The sequence below is a fragment of the Delphinapterus leucas genome, chromosome X (genome assembly GCF_059928025.1).
Source record: "Delphinapterus leucas isolate spDelLeu-1000000601 "Yukka" chromosome X, BTC_Dleu_Yukka2, whole genome shotgun sequence".
Lineage (NCBI taxonomy): Eukaryota > Metazoa > Chordata > Mammalia > Artiodactyla > Monodontidae > Delphinapterus > Delphinapterus leucas.
This window is the reverse complement of record NC_143150.1, coordinates 95,870,774-95,890,593: the sequence shown is the minus strand read 5'-3', so window position 1 is coordinate 95,890,593 and position 19,820 is coordinate 95,870,774. Positions and strand designations below refer to the sequence as shown.

At 38.5% G+C, this 19,820-nt stretch overlaps 1 protein-coding gene across 9 annotated transcripts in view; it reads right to left on the bottom strand.

Annotated features, from left to right (window-relative positions):
• The window catches only part of CASK (calcium/calmodulin dependent serine protein kinase), a 391,721-nt gene that overhangs the window by 124,016 nt on the left and 247,885 nt on the right, over positions 1-19,820 (bottom strand). For all 9 annotated transcript variants that reach the window (XM_089904607.1, XM_022556423.3, XM_089904603.1 and 6 more), the window contains 3 exons: positions 16,541-16,643; positions 10,523-10,698; positions 5,669-5,791 (listed from right to left, as the gene is read on the bottom strand). In XM_089904607.1, the coding sequence (XP_089760733.1) occupies positions 5,669-5,791; positions 10,523-10,698; positions 16,541-16,643 (402 nt within the window). The remainder of the gene's footprint in view (positions 1-5,668; positions 5,792-10,522; positions 10,699-16,540; positions 16,644-19,820) is intronic.

Sequence of the window (19,820 nt, the reverse complement as noted above, 5' to 3'; positions counted from 1 at the left end):
GAGAGAGAGACAGAGACAGACAGGGAGACGGAGAGAGAGAGAGAGAGAGAGACAGACAGGGAGACAGGGAGAGAGAGAGAGAGAGAGAGAGAGACAGACAGACAGGGAGACAGGGAGAGAGAGAGAGAGAGAGAGAGACAGACAGGGAGACAGGGCCTGGGGAAAGCGGCTTGAAAGATACATGTCATGTCTGGATTCTAGAGCCGGAAACAGGCATTGGAGCTGATTTTTAAAGCACTCCCCAATCCACAGAATAAACTCTTCTTTTTCCAAAGTCTACTTTTTTTAGTTAAGAGTTCTTGATAACAAGGAAATTAATGACTCAAAAGTGAAAGCAGCTAACAGAAGATTGAAAGCTAGAGAAAAGGAGTCCGACAGCGGAGGGACCCTAGGACTCAGAGGTGTGATCCTGTGGTGATATATCTGGGGTGTTTTTTTGGCCTCCTAACATATCCTCACCTGGGTGTGAGAGCAGCCCACAACCTGGAAACTCCCAGGGGAGCACAGACAAAATGACCCCCAAGAAAAGCCTCCTCTCTTTAGCCAAAGGACTGAGAAGAGGTTGGCTCTGCAGGACAGAACCCTTTTGACTTCACCCACTCCATTCCAGGGGATCACCATGAAAGAAGCCAAGTTCCTCCCCCTCAGAACACTTTCCACCAAACCAGCCCTGCCTGAAGCAAAGAAGAGCAAAGAGGTGGCACCCCACCCCTAGAGAACAGGGGCAGGATTACAAAGAGGAGGCAGCTGGGGAAGGAGGGGCTTTGGCACATCCCTAGTATACCCATGTGTAAACCCAATGACAACCAACAGAGCAAGAACTTTGAGACTAAACTATGGTTTATGAAGTACCTCCCGGGTTCCAAATGCCCCTCTGGGTAGCACACAAGTGGGACAGACTAGATGAGTATTGCAAAGGCATTGAAAATGAAATTGGCATTTGAATCACAGCCCATAGAAGTGGACTAGGACATGTGTTCTGAATCTAACTGGGTTAACTGCCTACCAAAATAGAAGATTTAAATAAGAATCATAGTCTCATAACATAATAATACTAAAAATGTGCAGCACAATATCCAGAAGTACTCTTCATACTAAGAACCAAGAAAATCTCAACTAAATTAAAATCAAATTTTGAAAGTTTAAAATACATCACTTCCACTCTACATGTTTAACCCTTCTACAGGCTTCCTAATTCTGAATATCTTGAATCACTCAACTGAGCCTCATCAATTTTCCTTCCTTAATCGCTCTTGGTCTGGGTATTTCTTTCCCACTCCCACTTTTACTCCCTGCTCCAGGCCCCTGTCGCTTCCTAACTGGACAGCCCAGCTTCTATAGGATCTCTTTGCTTCTACTGCTTGCATCCCGACAGGCAACCCACCTGTGCACAGTGTCCACAGGAGTTATATGAGCATACTGCTTGCCCTGTATTATTGCTCAAAAGCTTGCAGTAGCTTTTAACTCTCTATACCCTAATATCTAAAGTACTTAGTTTGGCATTCTAGATATATTCTTCCCTGAAACCAAATTTTCAGGCTACTACTACTGCAACCCTTCAAATAGCTGACTTTTGTATTATGCCAGTGTACCCTGACCCCATCCCTGAATGCCCTGAACACTTATAATGTTTTGCCTGTGCTCCTCTGTACCTCCCACATGGGCCCCCTTCAGTCCTACTAACATGTTACGTGCAGCCCTCTCTGGAGCGCTGGCCTACAGTGACCTCTCATGCCCCGCATTAGTCTTCCTGGGCTCATACTTCTGTATTCTTGTGAGGTGCTTCTCACGTGTGACTTCTTTGAAGTTATCTTTCTGTTTCTTTATGTTATATTAACAGCATTTGAAAATTCATTTCACGGGCTGACTATGCCTTTCTCTCTCTAATAGGTTGGGAAGTTTAGTGCATAGCAGACTGTGAACTCTTATTTCTAGTGAACACCTCTTCTGCTCACCATTCACTAAGGTGAAGTGGAGAGAGAGATAAGGACATAGTCAAAAAATTTTTTTAAATAAAATTATGCTTAAATTATGATTCCTGATATTTTCTAAGCAGATGAAATCACAAGATTGAAAAAGACAGTCTGTTAAGGTTCCTCATACCAGAAAACAAGTAAATAATAACAACCTCAAAGCATTATAAAAATGAGACAAAAGAAAAAAATAATATTTTTCTGTATTAAACAGTCCTACCTGAAACTAAAAGTAATGTGATATGAATTCAGAAAAATGTCTGTAGCAACGTGTCTTACACTTTAATGAAGTACTTGATTCACCGTCCCTTGTGCACAGTAGATGCTGAATATACATTTAATTGGTGTGTTGATTGATTTTTCCAAAATTCAAATTGATTAGCCTAATATAAATACCCTTTTTGTCTTTATTATAGTCAATATACTTGGAGTCTATATATATTAAGGCTACAAAGGGTGTGAAAAGAGCTCAGTCCGTTTATAAGAAAATTACAATCTTATTTGGCCTTACTTTTGTTGGAATGAATATTTACAGCAAACAGCACTAATTTAGATAAAAGTGTTAAATACATATAATTTAACAACCACAAGACACATATTAATTGGTCTATTTACTCAAATCCCCTTTTGAGATGGTATGATTGAACAGGACTTTTTTGTGTGGTTTGCCAAAGAAATAATAATTGTTTTGGACATAAAACAACGGTATCATGACTTTCGGTACTCTTCATTACAAGGATTTTCATCATTTTATTTCTCTACATTGCAGTTATTCAGGAGTTTTTCATATTTAAACCATAGCTTAAATTTTTTTTTTTTTTTTTTTTGCGCTATGCGGGCCTCTCACTCTTGTGGCCTCTCCCGTTGCGGAGCACAGGCTCCGGATGCGCAGGCTCAGCGGCCATGGCTCACGGGCCCAGCCGCTCCGCGGCATGTGGGATCTTCCCGGACTGGGGCACGAACCCGTGTCCCCTGCGTCAGCAGGTGGACTCTGCGCCACCAGGGAAGCCCCATAGCTTAAATTTTAGCCATTGCTAAATTACCACCACTTATATGCACAGAAATGATTTAAAAGTATACATGGAAAGTACTGAAATATAAGCCTGTTCTCATCAGCTAGATAATATTCTCATTGAATTCTTCCATCTTCAGATAACACACTGCAGTGAAGGTAAACTGTAGTTCAGACATGGCACGTGACACTAAGCTCAAACAGCCTCCTGGAATTTTTTCATTTAAGTTACGGACACTTTTTGTCTTTTGTCTTTCTGGTGCCAGAAATCTATTGTGTATTAAGCTCAGATTATTTGGAAAAAGAACTATAATCATTGCAGGGATAAGGGTTTCCAAAAATAAATGTTATTAGTCAAGATATGCAAGATAATGAAAGCCAAATTTTCTAAAGGATCTTAAAAATGACTAATATGGCTGCCATTTTCACTGTTATTTGGCATTTAAACTAGCTTCAAACAAACAAAAGATCCCCATTATGAGAAACTGAGGCAAAGGAAAAATAGGAGTCCCCCCAAATGGTTTATTTCTGGGAGAAAATAAGTACAAGAAAGTATCTCAGAACTGTTTACTCTTTTCAGGAATAGCTACAACTGGGGAAATTCAAGTCAAGAATAACTAGAACCAAGTATCAGAGGGTTGAATGCAGATGTGAGAAGTAATATTCTTAAGGAGAATCAAGGTCCACTGGAATCTCAACATTGTTTGATAATATTATTATTCCTTGTCATCGCTGTTAAGATACATTATTAATCTATGTTTAAATATACATTATTATTTTGCATAATTTCTGGGGAGGTAGCATGGTATAGTAGTATGAACATTTATTCATTCATTCACTCATTAAATCATTAACTAATACTTATGAGCACCTACTACATGTCAGACACTTTCAAAGGTTCTATACAGAAGTGAACCAACTGCGAAAAATTCCCACTCTTATGCAGCTTATATTTTATGGGAGTAGACAGATAAACAAATAAGTAAAATATAAGTATGTCTCATGGTGACCAACACTATGGAAAAAACTAAGGCAGGGAAGGGGGATAGGGAATACTGGTGGCAGGGAACATTCCTTCTCTCAAATTTTAAATTGGGTGGTCAGGGAAGATCTTACTAAGAAGCTGATGTATAAGCAAAGACCTGAAGATGGTGAGGGAATAAGTCATCAGGATACCTTGGGGAAGAGTATTCTAGGGAAAGGGCACGACTAACACAGAGGCAATGAGGCAAGTATGGGCCTGCTGAGGAACAGCAAGGAGGCCAACATGAGGGAACAAAGTGAGAAGAGGAGAGTAGTAAGGGGTGAAATGAGAGAGGTATTGGGGAGCAAAACTGTAAACTAAATTAAGAATACCTCAGGGGACAGGGCCTAGCCTAAAGGTATAAATTCAGGGTGTACAGATAGCATTTAAAGCCATTAAAACTAGATGAGGTTTCCAAGGGTCTGAGTGTAGACAGAAGGAAGAGGGGCTGTGGCACCCCACTGTGAAGACCTGGTTGGGGGTGATGAGAAAGAATCAGCACCATCTGAAAAGGAGCAGCCAGAGAGGTAGAAGGGAAACCAGGAGAGCAAGGTGTCCTGAAGCCAAGGGAGGACAGTGTTTTGGAAGGATGGATGTCAAATGTTGCTGATATGCCAAGAGGGAGAAACCTGATATTTCGCCACTAGACTCAGCAATGTGAAGGTCAGCAGTGACTTGACAAGAGCTATTTTAGTGGAGTTGGTAGGATTGCAAACCTGACTAGGGTGGGTTCAAGACAAAGAGATGGGAGAAACTGGAGAAAGTGAGTAGAGATAAATCTTTCTAGGAGTTTTGCTGTCAAGGAGAGCAGAGAATAGGGGTAGAAGCTGGAGGGGGTTGTAAGGTCAGGAGAAGATGTGTGTGTGTGTAATAAAAATAAACTGTAGCTTGTTAGATCCAACAGAGATAGGAAGTTGATGAAGCCGGTAAGCGGACACATGTGAGAGCAGTGACCTTAAGTGAACTGGATAGGATCTTGAGTACAAAGGAAGGGGGTGTGGCAGGCTGAATTAAAATCCTGGCTCCAGCACTGACAACTTTTGTGACTTGGGGCAAGATTCTTAACCTCTCTGAGGCTTAGTTTTCTCACATGTAAAGTGAGAATTTCCTGGAACTGCTGAGCAGTGTAATGTCTTCATCAAATAGTGCTGTCTCATTGAAGTCCCAAGTTATACCTTTAATACTTCATCAGCAGGATGGGATATAAAAAGAACTTTTAAAATCTGCCTTTTTCCTAAGACGATAAACCCGTATCTAGTATCTACTGAAAGAAAAATAATGCTATGAAGTACACATTCACACCCAAAATAATGATAATCACTTTTTAATTATCACACAGTTGAGTGCTATTTCCGTTGTTCATGTTGCACATCTTTGGAACACGTGTTGGTAGAGAACAAATAGGCCTTCCTCCCTGATGGATTCTGCCTTAATCCGCTTTTGTACCCTCTTGTGATGAGAGCTGAATGTCACTCGAATGGTACATCCTCTTAGATGTTTACAGAGATGTACAGAAACAGCAAATAAGACGAACAAAACTGTAACGAAAAAATGCTCAGGAAAAAAAAAGGGTGGAAAGGGGCACCTTACAGAGCAATGCATTCCTGTCACTGGAACTGTTTAAACAAAGTGTAGATGGCCACCTATGAGCTCATGTACCTTAAGCCATGGGTGATTCAGTGCTTCATAAACAGTGATCCTTTCAGCAGGATCCAGCATCAGCATGCGGCGTACTAAGTCTTTGGCACTTTCAGAGATATGGCTCCACTGCCTTGGATTCATCTGAAGAGGAGGAAAAAGGAAAATTACAGAGTTATGTCCAGTGAGAAGTTAACATTCTCTGTTATTTAATATTCCTATGCTGTTTCAACATGAATAAAATTCTTGGAGCAGGGTGGAGAAATCTGATTCTAAAGGCTTGCTTTCTAAGGAAGAAGAGGACAGATGCAATTCTTTTTCTGTTGTTGTTCAATACATGAGAATTTGCAGGAGTAAATATTTGTTATACATGTTCTTCTTGTTATATATGTAATAATATTTTTAATAATTGAAGAATAGAACATTCATGATTCCAGGTTCTACCTCAGCTAAAATAAAGAGTCTAGAATGTAGACTCTAAAAAGGTTAGAATACTTTGATCCAGAAAGGACTAAAATAAAATTTAAAAATTTGAAGAAATATTTTTAATATTTTGCTTTTAAAACTTGGAATTGGCAGTAATTGTGAAGCTACGCAAAGTAGCTTTTATTAATAGGAGACTTTGGTCACTGTATGTCATTTTCAGTATTTAGAAAAAAATATACCATTACTAAAGGCCCTACAAAAAACCCAATTCACTTGTATACTGTTCTTAAAGAAGTTACTTTTCTTTCTCTTTTAGAGATGAGACAACTAAGCCACAAGGTAAATTAACTAAAGTCAAACAAAAAAATTATGAGTTGTTCCTAAGACACACAACTTGTGAGGAAGGCTGTGGATCTATGAGGAAAAGAGTTGGAAGGCTCCTGGGAAAAGGGGTATGTCTGAGACCAGGAACCAGGAAAAAATGGAAAGCAATGCTTAGGGCTTGGAGTTGGGAAGGTAAGTGGGGACAGGAGGGTAGAGATGGAGCAGGGTCTCACTCCCTATTTAATATGAGGAAACTGACTGATTCGGTGAGCTCATGGGAGCTGCCTGGTGCCAGGAGCTTTACGCAATGCCATGGCTTTAACTGGCAGAGACCTCTGTCACCTCCTAAGGGAGAAAGATGCAGAATAAAGTCCACAACAGGTTAAAGGCAAATGAAACCACAACTTGCATCACAGTACACATGAATCATTATGATCTCGCCAAGGGTTAGTATCAGACATTTCACTCTGGCTAACGTAAGGCTTTGCTCTAGTAGACGTGGAGTGGAAAATGTTCCATTTGCTTTTTCTAACAGGCAGAATTCCAAACGATAGTCACTTCTCTTGTCAGATTCCTTAATTAAAATGAATACCATGAGACTGTTGAAATATTGTCATCCTACTGAAATTGTGATCAGTTGACGAGTTTGAAATAAGGAGGTATGTGATCAGATGGGGCTTAGATAGCCTTGTTTCCTCTTCCCCATCTTGGAGCTGATGTAGTCTTTAAAGTCTGAATGATCTGTCCTCAGGAAAGGGGTTGAGAAATCATCTGAAAGTGGTGGTAAGCCTTCTGAAGTGAACAGAGGTTGAGAAGTATACTCCCCAGTCCTTTTTATGAGGAAGCGCAATCCAGGGTTTTCTCTTCCTTTGGCAGAGAAGACTAGTTGAAATTAATTTGGGAGGTTGAGTACATAAGGGGGAACAAAACAGGGCTATATAAAACAGTCTCACTTATTTGAATACTAAAGCCAGGCAGCTAAGGACTCCTGCTGTGTGGATACCAACTGGCTATCCAGAAATAAGTGATATAAGATGACACTGTATCTTTTAGAGACTTTGTGAAATACATTTCTGTCCTTTATAAAAAAATTAATTGAAATTAAATGTTAGCATATATTTTAGCTAAATAGTATTCTCCCATATTGACCTTAAAAGATCAAGTAAGCTAGTAGACAAGAATAAAAAGTTAAATTAAAATCATTTAAGACCAGTAGTAGTTTATAAACTATGACAATTTAAATGTACTACATTTGAAATATGTCATCAATATTTTCTTGAAAATACTCATAGAGATCAAGGATTTTAATATTTATTTTGTTAAGGGCGACCAGGGTGATATAATGATATTTTTGAGATCTGCTTCAAAATAATCTAGTAGCATGTGGAATATAGATAAAACAAGGCTGGCTGTACGTTGATAAGTGTTAAAGCTGGGGGTTCATTATACTATTATCTCTACTATTTTGTTTGTTAGAAATTTTCAGTAATAAAAAATGTAAAAATAAATGCTGACACAATCACAGCACAGTATTTTTTTTAAAGGCCCAATAGGTTCATCACTGATGGTAGAGATGGATCTATACTTCAAACTAAGATGCTGAAAACCTGAGGCTTTTGTAAGGAAAGCCATGAATATAAGTGAGAGGTGAGGTTAGCCAAGTAACAGTAAATACGAATTAACCTCAAAGCTTCAAACCCCCAGGTACAGAAATTATGGTATAGCTGCCACCATCCGGCTATATTATACTATAATGCTAAGAATAGGAAATTTTCAAACAAATTTTTGGACATATGTGAACAGTCCAAGTTTTTTTTTTTTTAAACAAAGAAACAAAGATAACTATTCAATGCTTTAAAAATAGACAAAATCAAATACCAGAAGCTGTTGGAATGAAGCACATTGCCTTGGAAACCAGGAAGTTAGCAACTGAACAAACACAAAAGAAGAATTCTATTATTAGCGAATGCTTATAACTCAAAAAGGCAGGTGGGAGATTTTATTATATGGTACCTACGTCATAAGCCGCTGTGAGGATGAAAAGAGTTAATATAAGTAAAGTGCTTAGAATAGTTCCTGGAACATAGTAAGTGCTATGTATGAGTTAGCTATCATTATTGCTAGTATTATTATTATGCTGATGCATTATTGTGTTTATTTTCATATGCTAGTATCTGTGATTTCACTTGGCAAAATTCAACCAGAAAGCCATAACCGTGCTTTCCTGATAGCCACTTACAATTTCAAGGGATTGGAGGGGGATGATTACTTACAAGCAGTTTCCTGAGACTTTTAGTTACCTTGAAAGGATTGATTTTATTCCCCAGTGGTCAACTGACTCTAAGAGAAGCAGAAAAACCTATACTTAAAACATCTTTCTCTGTTAACAGAGTTTTGGCATATATCTTAATCCAAATAAAATAAAAGACAAACCTGTATGCCTTTATAAGCTTTATAAGCCTTTATAAGTACATAAAGCCCAAGGGGAAAAAAGTACAGACCATTCTCACCTTCTCACTTCCACAAGCTTCAGTTATGGCTTAAAGGATAAGGCTACAACTCTGAAACTACTTTACCTTTCATTTATTTTTTTCTCTTTTTCTTTATTTGTTTCAAGTCCCACATAAAGTTCTAACATAACTGAGGAATCGAAAAAAAAAAAAACTTTAGGGGCCTCACAGTTTTGGAGTGTAGTGTTATATAAACCTGTGTGTATCGTTTTATGTTGCCGGGCATGGCTGAAAATGAAACAGTGATTCTGTTGAACAGAAAGTACATGTGTTAATTATAATGGGAGGAAAAAGAACTTCCTCAAAATAAGCTGCCCTGATTTGATATCCAGACACATACTCCTCTGTGCTTCCCATACAGAGCATCCTACTCCGTCAGCCATACAAGGTAGTACAGGGCAATAAAGTACAAGAGCTCGGGTAGTGAAACCAACCTTAAGCTTATTTCTAAGAACCCGCTAGGTCTTTTTGGTATAGCCACTCATAATGTCAGTAATGACTTCTTAAATTACTTGGTAATGAAAGTAATAATGTACTAATCAGGAGTCTGTGAATAGTACATGCAGTTTCCAATTCACAGTAGCCAAAGATGAATATAAATATTTAAATCACACCAAAATGGCTCTAAATTATATTATGAAATGCCATTGTGATACTGGCATTTCAGTTTATCCTGGAAGGTAAATGGCAAATTTTTCAGCTGTGCTGGCTGACTACATAAAATGCAATAAAATAACATGTATGATAAAGCAAAATCAAATAAAGGCTAATAGACACTAAATCTAAAATTAAGATAAAGAGTGACTAATTACCTGGATGAAATTTCCATTTTAACTTTACAAGTCAAGCAAAAAGTAATAAGAATAAAGCCCTTTTCTCAAATTACACAAAGAAGGGCCAAAGAGGTTTATTTTCCAGCTTAGCCTGAATAAGTGGGTTCGGTCACCAGACAGCTAATGGAAACCATAAAGTCTGGGCACAGGTTTGTCACAAACACCTTACCCAGGGTAAAATAAAAGGTCAAATTTGCTCACAATAAATTCCAAGGAGCAGTCCAAATTCTTTCCCTGAGCTAGAATTTTATTTGAAATAAGTAGGGCACTAACCAATTTCTTTGACTTAGCTAAAGAGGCAGTTTTGCTAGAATGTACTTATGGTAAAAAAATTTGATTTTAGTGTGGCTTTATGACTCTGAGAGCCCAGGACTCTTACACTGTTGATTTAGCACATGGAGGAAAAGGGGAACATCCATCTGATCTCTGGTATTTACACTGTATCAAAGACGAGTGGGGACCCTGTTTTCTGGACTGAACACAGAGTTGGAATCCAAATACATGGGATAGACTTTAGAGGCAGCACAGAGGGAATGAGAAGGGAGGGGTGAGGCAACAGTTGTTTTAAAGCCAGTCATCTGGATGACAGTTCGGCCGATAGGGTCAAATTTATTTGAGGCCTTTGTTGCCTAACAAGGCTGGTGGATCAATGATGCAAGCATCTCTGACTGGGTGACTATGTGACAACCAGTAAGTAATCCAAAGACAGACAGCAACTTCAAAACACATTTTTCAGAATAATTTAATCTCAATGGAAAAATAAAACATTCACAATATGTTACCTTATATTTTCCTTTAATAATGCCTTCAAACAATCTTTCCTTGGTTCCATAAAAAGGCAAACAACCGCTTAGCAGGATAAAAAGGATCACGCCACAACCCCAGACATCTACAGGTTTTCCGTAAGGCTCTCTTTTGACAACTTCTGGGGCCATAAAATGAGGTGTTCCAACTCGCCCTACATTTAAAATGACAACATCGAGGAAAAATGTTTACATAAAATGGGCTTGTTTCCCATTTGAAAACTGAAAATACGAGAACAATAACAGTGTGAATGACAAGGTTAACAATGCAAATATTCTCTTACCACCTCTCCCCTCCTCTATAAAATCAAGGAAAAAAGGCAGAAAGAAAAAATTTTTTATCTAATCACGTCTTGAAAGTATTGAGCCCAGGAGAGGTACTTTGTCTTCTAACACTGTTACTTCCTATTGAATTCCATAGGATGCATGGTAAGTATTTACCTATTTGTTGCTTCATGAAGAAGTTGTTTAAATTTTCTAATTTTCACAAGTTTGAAAATTACTAAAAATACAGAGCAGAGGCAGGGGCAGGGAGAGGGGGGGCAAGTGAGAAAATATCTGTAGAGGAAAAGATTACTTTTGACTGTCAAATAGAAATTCTCAAATTAATCCTAATGCTTAGAACTTTTATTTGGAATATGAATCTGAAATCCTGTTCCGTTGATTTTAGGAATTAATTGCAGCAATTACCAATGGTTAGTAATATTTTGTTATAATAAGATTTTTTAGCTTCCTCCAAATGTTAACATTTGAACAGAATGAGAGCAAATATATGACATAAACCAAAGTAAAATCATGAAGCTCCTCCCATTCAATCTTCTTTGACTTCTATCTTCTTTGAAACGCTTTTTTCTTTTTTTCCTATCAAAGTTAGGTTTCAGGAAGGAATCTGAAAGCAGTTGTTTCTACACCAGTAACCATCTTTAACTCAGCATCCCAAAAGAAGTCTTTTCTTCTACTGGAGAACGAAAGGCTTGTACCCTGTAGGGAAATTATTGTGGGAGGGGAACTGCCCACCAGACTTGGCAGCTCTTCTAGCTCTATGCAGGCCCCTCCTCTCCTCCCTTTCCCTCTACAGCCCCACCCTCATCATCACGAGTCCAAGATAATTTTTATTTTGAAGCTTGCACAAAACTTTATGTAGAGCTCAGAACTGTGATCAGAGTTTAAAAAAAGACCTCAGAGATCTTCTAATCCGGCTAGAGAGAATATATCATAAAAGTCTTGTTGGTGATTGTCAAACCTGGTTGGGATGAGAAGGATAAAGCAGCTCTTAGCTTGTGTCCTGGGAATATTCCTTTGCTGCAGATCATAATGGTTCCTCTCCTTCCCCCATAATAGAAGAGATTAAGTTCAGGGTTCAGGGAGTGAAAATATTTTTATTTAAAATGTATAGTAGATCAGTGAAAACTCTACTGGTCAGAAGGAAAGATTTTTATTTCCATATTGCCCCATTTGGTTTCCTCAAGTAACAAAAAGAAGTTGAAATGATGAGAACTAAGCCTTCTACTTCATTAATAGCCTGGATAGGGCAGTGCCCTTGGAGAATTTGCCTTGGTCTGATGGACAGGAGCTGGTAAGAGTAGGGAAAAGCAGGGTAAGAGATCAGAGTACTGGTACCAGGGCACCAGCCAGGTACCTGCTGATGGTTGGGATACTGCTTTGAAACTCAACTTGACTCCTACTATTTCCCTTACAAGGCAGGACCAAGCATCTCAAAATGTAGGCCTCAATCTGGGACTAGTCAGAGCCACCACAGCCAGCCCCAGACATCCAGGGGAGGTTCTTTCCATTTAGCCATATTGAAGACTACCCTGGTTCTGGAGAATTAGGGTTCATCCTTGAGGAATATACATGTCTTTTGGTTCAAGAATCTGCTCATAGATGAAAGGGGAAAGACCATGGTAGAAAGAATACACAGGAATGATTTTTTTATTGCATGAAGATCGGGAGGTGTGAAAGGACTGGAGTCAACCTTTAACATACACCAACCTCTTCAATTTCCTGGTATGTGATCACTTGACTTTTCCTTCTTTGTGGTCACTTGATTTTTATGACTTTGACCACAGAATTCTAAGAACGGGAAGCCAATTACCAAGCCAAATTAAATGTCACTGTATATGAGACACTTCCGATGTACATTTAAATATTTAAATGTTACCTTTTTTGATAATATAATAAAAGCTTATTACCTAGAACCTCAGGGTGGGGACAGCTGTTCTGAATAGGTACGCATTCAATACTTTAGGACCTGGATCTTTACGCACCAAAACCTTTTTACTTTAATAATTTTGGATGGCTCTCTTTGTACAATTTCCTGACTTCTCTTACACAAGATGCTGTACATAATTTAACCTCTTCTTGATGACTCAGAATTATCATTGTGGATACCAATGAAAGAACTCTGGTATGGAACCAAAATCGCCCTTGGGAACTTCAGAGGTATGCAAGGGTTCATTTCTTCAGTACCAAAAGGCTGCTGTGCTTTCCAACTTTTGGTGTCTGCTCAATGTATTTCTTTCTGTCAGGCTTTCATTTCTTTTCTTTCACTATGCTTACTCTAGCCTTGTCTTCTCCTAATTTTTGCATAAAATCTGCTATAAACTGTAATCTCATTAGAAACCAGATTCTTTCATTTAGTAAAAATTTCCTAAGTGCCTGCTAGGTCCCAGACACAATCTAGGACCACTGTGGGCATACAAGAGATAAGCCATGGTCCCCCCACTTGCCCTCACAAACCTCAGTCTTTGATATAATTACAAATCCCCGCATCAAATGCTACATGGAGGTATGTAACCCAGATAGCTATGGTAATATGGGAGAGAAGGAATAGGGTTACCTCACTTGGGATGGTGAAGATCAGCCTGCTTTTAAGAGATGATTGTTAGCTCAGTCTTCAAGAATACTTAGTTAACTAGACACATAAAATGACAAAAGGCGTTCTAACCAGAGGGAAGAGCAGGTGCAAGGTATGAAGGAACATGAATCCACAAAAGTTTCTGAAAAATGGAAGCACGTCAGCCTCAGAGTGTGTCTTTAGATGCTCACTTGAGAGAACCATGAACAGGTATTAAGGGCAGGAAATGCCTTGCTGCTATTATAATTATTTCCTAGGTTCCTAGATATATTCTGGATAAGTGAGTTTTCCAAACAGTTGAGTTTCAGATAGGGGAAGTGTAAATATACGTAAATGGTTTTTACTATATGGAACATATAAAGGAGAGAATTCCTTTCTGTTTGGAGGACTGAGTGATCAAAGATTCTAATCTGACAGGAAAATAGTTTTCTGTTAAATATTAGCAAATGAGCTGATAAATAGTAAAATTTTTAAAAGTACTGATACCTTAAACAACATGAAAGCTTTTTATAAGAGAAATCATTTATCCCTTATCTACATCTGTAGACTGTATTTTAAAAGACATTGCAACGCTTGAAGTAGTTATTTCAAGACTGCAAGGAAAGGTATGTTTAAGAAATGACAATATTTTGACCATCACAAAGCATTATAATTCTAGAAGAATTGAGAAAAATAAATTTTGCATAACTGACACACTGTGGGTTAAAAATCAGCTTTAAAAATATACAATTTAGGGGAAAGATTCATGGACTTTAGGAAAATAGATTAACATGTAAAAAATGTCTGGGTAAATCGAATGAATCCGTTTTTCCCCTTCAGTTGAGATGCACAGTAAAATATGAAGCCCATACCATTTTAAATACTAACAGGATGAAGATCCAGACCAAGAGAAACAAAGACGCTATAATATATATAGCATATAAAAGGAATATAGCATATATTATATAGCATATATAGCATATAGTATATAGCATATAAAAGGAATTCGTTTTATTTTATATCATCCCATCAACCGTGAGGATGTAATCGTCAGAAATTATGTGTTATTTACTTGTGTAGTCTTAACATGGGGGTGAGTTGTACAAATACCGGATTTGAGAGAGTTAGTTCAACAGCAACGTTTGTTTAAAAACAACAATTTAAGATTTGTAGTTGATTGCACGATTAATATGAGCCAGCAGTGTTACAGCGTTGTCCAAAAAGCTCATGCAATTTGGGGAGCCTGACAGAAATGTAGATCCACGGCAAAAGAAGTGATAACCTCAAGCTTCTGTGTGCTTGGAAGTACCTGTATTTGTGCTCAGTTTTGGCTCTGTACTTGGTGCACAGTCAGGAGACTCTGAACCACTTTATGTGAGGAATGGCTAAATTAACCTAGGCAAATTAACTTGGATAGGACTTAGGGGAACACTATAGCTGTTTTCAAGCATCTGAATGACTATCATATGGAAGGATTAAAATTGTTTACTGTGGCTCCAAAAGTCAGAATTAGGACCACTGGGTGGAAGTTACAGGAAGACAGACTTCCATTCAACGCAAGGATGAACGTTTCAATACTTAGGAGCTTTCCAAAAATGGAATGAACTGTCCTGGGACACAGTGAATTCTTTGCCATGTGAGGAATTAAACTAGAGCTCAGCCCTTTGCTGGGAATTTTATGAGAGAATTCAATCATTAGTTACAAGACTGGAGAAGTTAAGGCCCCTTCGAATTCTGAGATTCAATGATTCTGTGATTAAACTGTTCTTTGTTACCTGACCCTATGGTCAGTCCTCTAATCACAGATGAAAAATTTCAAAACTTTTCATTAGTTGTGAATTCACTAGTTCATTAGAATTAGAAGGAAGAAAAATCAGTTTTCAAAACTATACTTAACTTGCAGTTTCTCAGATTCTTGGAAATGATTAGAAGAAAATGCAAAACTAGAGGGCTTCCCTGGTGGTGGAGTGGTTGAGAGTCCGCCTGCCGATGCAGGGGACACGGGTTCGTGCCCTGGTCCGGGAGGATCCCACATGCCGCGGAGCGGCTGGGCCCGTGAGCCATGGCCGCTGAGCCTGCGCGTCCGGAGCCTGTGCTCCACAACAGTGAGAGGCCCGCGTACCGCAAAAAAAAAAAAAAAAAAAAAAAAAAAAACCTGGAAGAAAATCTAAACACAATTTAATTTTAGAGGGCAATGTGGTAAAATAATGATTTAAAGAATACAACTATGACTCATGGCTCATTTTTCAGAAGATGGTCTATGTTAATACTGCTTCAATGTTTTAGTAACAGTGAATTAAATGAAATATCCTGTGTAAAAGATTATTATTTTGATATTTATCATTTGTTAGGTATTTTAATTTAATACTGTTGATATTGTTCCTCTTTGTGAAGGCTGGCAGTACTTCGAGATGGAAAATATAAAGCAATGACTAGAAGATTGGTAGTCTGCAGAAGGGAGAACTAAGTAATTTGCAAAACTAAAGAACAAAACTAAAAACAGGGCAGCATTCTGAGCTGGAATCTACTGCAAGGAATAAATAAAACCAAATACTTGAATCTGTAATCAGCATCCACCTCTGCACACTGGTGAAGAAAGTTTCCATCTGAGCTTTTCTTCTTTTTTTTCTGGCATGGGAATTTTCTAATTATGTTTGTTTTGGCTAATAATAAAATCAGTCTGTACTCACATCTGCTTGCTCTTCCCAAATACACAGATTGATGGCTGGAGTGGGACTCTTTCACAAGTGGAAAGAGGAAAACAGTGTGAAATTAAAAATTAGCCATAGATGTAACCTGAAAGTAGTTAATCCACACATTTTAGATTTGACTTCGTTTGGCCAGTTCAACTTTAAAAGTCACTTTGCCTCAAATATCATCTTCTTCCAATACTGTTTTAATCTTTGTATGTTGGGTCTCTTCCCTGTTAAGTGTTGGGGATACAAAGAGTAAAAAGACAGAGTCTATTATCTTAAGGGACTAAAATTCTGACTACAGAATTATTAAATTCAAAACTACATTATGGCACTTTTGTGGGTGGGTTAGGGTGAGGTAGAATGCGGTATGAAACACTGAGGATGGACTAATATTTAGTCTGAAAGTTTTATACCAGCCTGAAAGTGACGAGGTTTTGAAGGAAATTTTAAAAATAGTGTTCTTACCTCCAGCTACAAGTCCAGACTCCCCTAATTGAATAGCTACCCCAAAGCCCCCAAGTTTAACAGGTGCCGAGTTTTCCTTTGAGGCAAGGAGAACACAGTGGGGCTGAAAAGAAAAAACAAACAAACAAACCAAAGTTAAGGATTAACTGAAGACGAACAATTCAATTTACACAAAACCGAATAACATGACCATATTGTAATACTTTAAAAACCGGAATTACTTTGGGTGCTTGAATTATTTCTCTATTCTCACTTCTGGCTGATTTCTCCAAAGACTTACCTGTTTTATCCAATATTTTTCAGGAATTATTTGTTTCCAAGACTAGGGTGTGGTGCTAGGAATTACTTAGGAAGCATGGATGTTCAAGACAGACGTGTTTTCTGCCTTTTCATGCAATATTTTCTTCCTTTGAGTGACACTCTACATTTCAGGAAAAATATATTTTATACCTGTGTTTCTTGTAACCTTTAACTTGACCTACAGAGCCACTGTATCTTGGCCCTTAGGGGATGTTGACGGCCCTTTCTTTGTCCACTCTCCCACCATCTTATTTCTTTTCTTTATTCATTCCACCTCCAAGTAAGAAGAGTCAGATTTAATGACTTTAACTGAGCCTGGCTCCTGGGGAATTCAATGCTCTTCCTGGGGTCTTTTCTCTGGACCTGCCCTTCCTCTCTGTGGGAATGGGAGGTGAGAAAGGAGAAGGGGGAAAGGAGACTACTTGGCTGGCCTCTAGTCCAGGGTAAAGACAAACTCCCCGAGGAGTAGCTGCTTGACCAGGGCTAAGAATCATATGCTTTGTGGTCACAATGAGAGTTTCTTTGGAGGAGCTTGTCCTCTGCATCTGCCTCTTTCTGGGACCTTGTTGGGGCTGGTGTCAGGAAAGCATTTAATTGTAGGGAACTTTGGTCTCTGCTCAAATACTATGCTCCCCAACATGACTAACATTACATATGCTATGACCTGTTCTTAAAATACCAGTTAGTGAAAAAGGCAAGCCTCTTCAGGCTTGGAAGATAAAAGTATTTTTTATTCTGTCCTATACTTGCTCATACATAAAATGACACAGTTTTTAGTTCAGGTTTAGCCTACATGAGAGTGGGCATGAAGAGACCTGTGCAATAAAACTCTGAGCTGGTACACCCGGAGAGATGTTTGATGATGGATACGCAAAAGTGGGAGGGATCCTTACTCTGCCCAATGAAAGCATCAGGGTTCCACTTTAGAAGTTACTTTTGGTCCAAGGCTGTTTAAAGACCTTTACGATAGAGTCTAGCACGAAGAAAGATGACCCCTTGAACATAAATGTATGTATGACTGTGTATGAGTTAGAGAAAGAGACGAGAGAAAAAGCAAGTGTACAGGAATGGTGAGCAAACTGCAGGAAGACACAAAGTAGTCAGAAGGGTCTATGGAAGAACAAGCAAACCTCTATAGAAACCAACTGATAAAGAGTGCTCTCCCTCAATGAGAACTTTCAGCTGGTTCAAATAGAGATCAATGACAACAGACCTGAAGGAAAAAGCAATAGCCCTGGCATGATTGTAGTGTGGGGCACAGCAAATGAACCAGCCTAGAAAAGGATGGCCATGATGCAGAAGAAGAAAACACAAACTAGACCCAGACAGGGTTTCCTGGCCAGTGTCTTCATCACCTTCTTAGGAAGGAGTAGTAGAAGCTTAAATCAGAATCCCAGAGTATATACTTTATATAGTTTGTTGACTATATTTATGCTTAAGTTAATGTTACACTGAGATCTATGTATCCAGCAGCACATGGATTCAGTCACTCTCAACAAACCCTTAAGTGAGATAAGTCATAAAATTGGAATTTAAGATAGAGAATAAACAAAGAAACCAACATACGTAAATGAATACAAGACTAGGTAGTGTTAAGTGCTACGAAGTAAAATTAGGCTGGTAGGGAAGTAGGTGTGACAGGTTTGAAGACTAGGGAGTTGCTATTTAATAAGAGAAGGGGTGTCAGAGAAGGCCTCTCTAATAGGGTAATATGTGAACACAGACCAGAATGAAGTCGCAGAGCAGACCACATGGAAGCAAGATCTTGGTGTGGAGGATAGTAAGTACAAAGGCCCAGAGGCACGAAGGGGGTTGGTAAGTTTGGAGAAAAGTAAGGAAGCCAGTGTGTTGGGAAAGGAATGAACAAAGGGAAGAGTGGTGGAAAATGCGATTCAGATGATCAAAGACCCTGTGGTCTAGGGTTTTGAAGTCAAGGCCAGAACTCTGGGTTTTAGGCTGAGCAAGATAGAAAACCACTGGAAAGTTTTGAGCAGGAGAGCATTAAGATGAGTTTTAGGTTTTGAAAGGATCACTTCAGCTGCTGCGTGGAGAAGAGATTGCAATGGCACAAGTGTGGAAGAAAGGAGACCAGGTAGGAGGCTTCTGCGGTTGTCTATAATGATTTATAGATTTTTAATATTTTTGATGTGTTTTAATCAATTGCAGTCATTATTCATTTTCATGCTCGAATTGTCCTGTTTTTGGCCAGTGAGAGCCCCTACTTAAGTCAGCTTTTATGTCCTCCTGTAAGACTCTAGGAGTCTGATAACTTCCTTGCTTTCAGGCACAAGGTGTTCAAGGCTTGTCTTGTTCATTTCTTGCCCCAGAATTGGAGCTGGCCATTTCTCCAAACAGCCCCATTTCTGTTTAGTGGGTAAAGGTACTTAAATCCACAACATGGATATTAGGTATAGTACTGCTATTAGGTTATCGCCGCTTCGACTCTTCAAGCGGACATAGCTAAAAATTACTTATTTTTTAGAAGGAAAAACATAAATCACCAATTCATACTGATGCTTCTTCCTACTCAATTATAGTTTTTAATTTTACTTCTTCGATTTTGTCAGATAACGTTGGTACCTAATGACATTAACATAATCATTCATTTGCTTTTTCCTTTAATGTGTGTGTATAAAAGTTTCAAAATAACAACATTTCCATTACCAGTAACAACAAAACCACTGTATGCTGTTCAGGATTTCTTCGTGATTCTTTTTGTCAGATGTATCAAAATACTGTTTTACTATTCAACAAAGTAAGAATTCATGAGTCTATGCTGATGTAAATAAATAAGTAAATGAAAGGGGAGAAGGAAAAGCTTTCCTTTAAGTAGAAAATCAATTCATAAATGTAGAATAAATTCTGGCATTAGAAAATCACCATTTGGCAGTTATCATCGTAATAACTGAGTCAGATAAGAACCAGCAAAGGGTTCTAACTAGTGGGTGAAAGCTTGAAGAGTGACAGGATGTTTGTATAA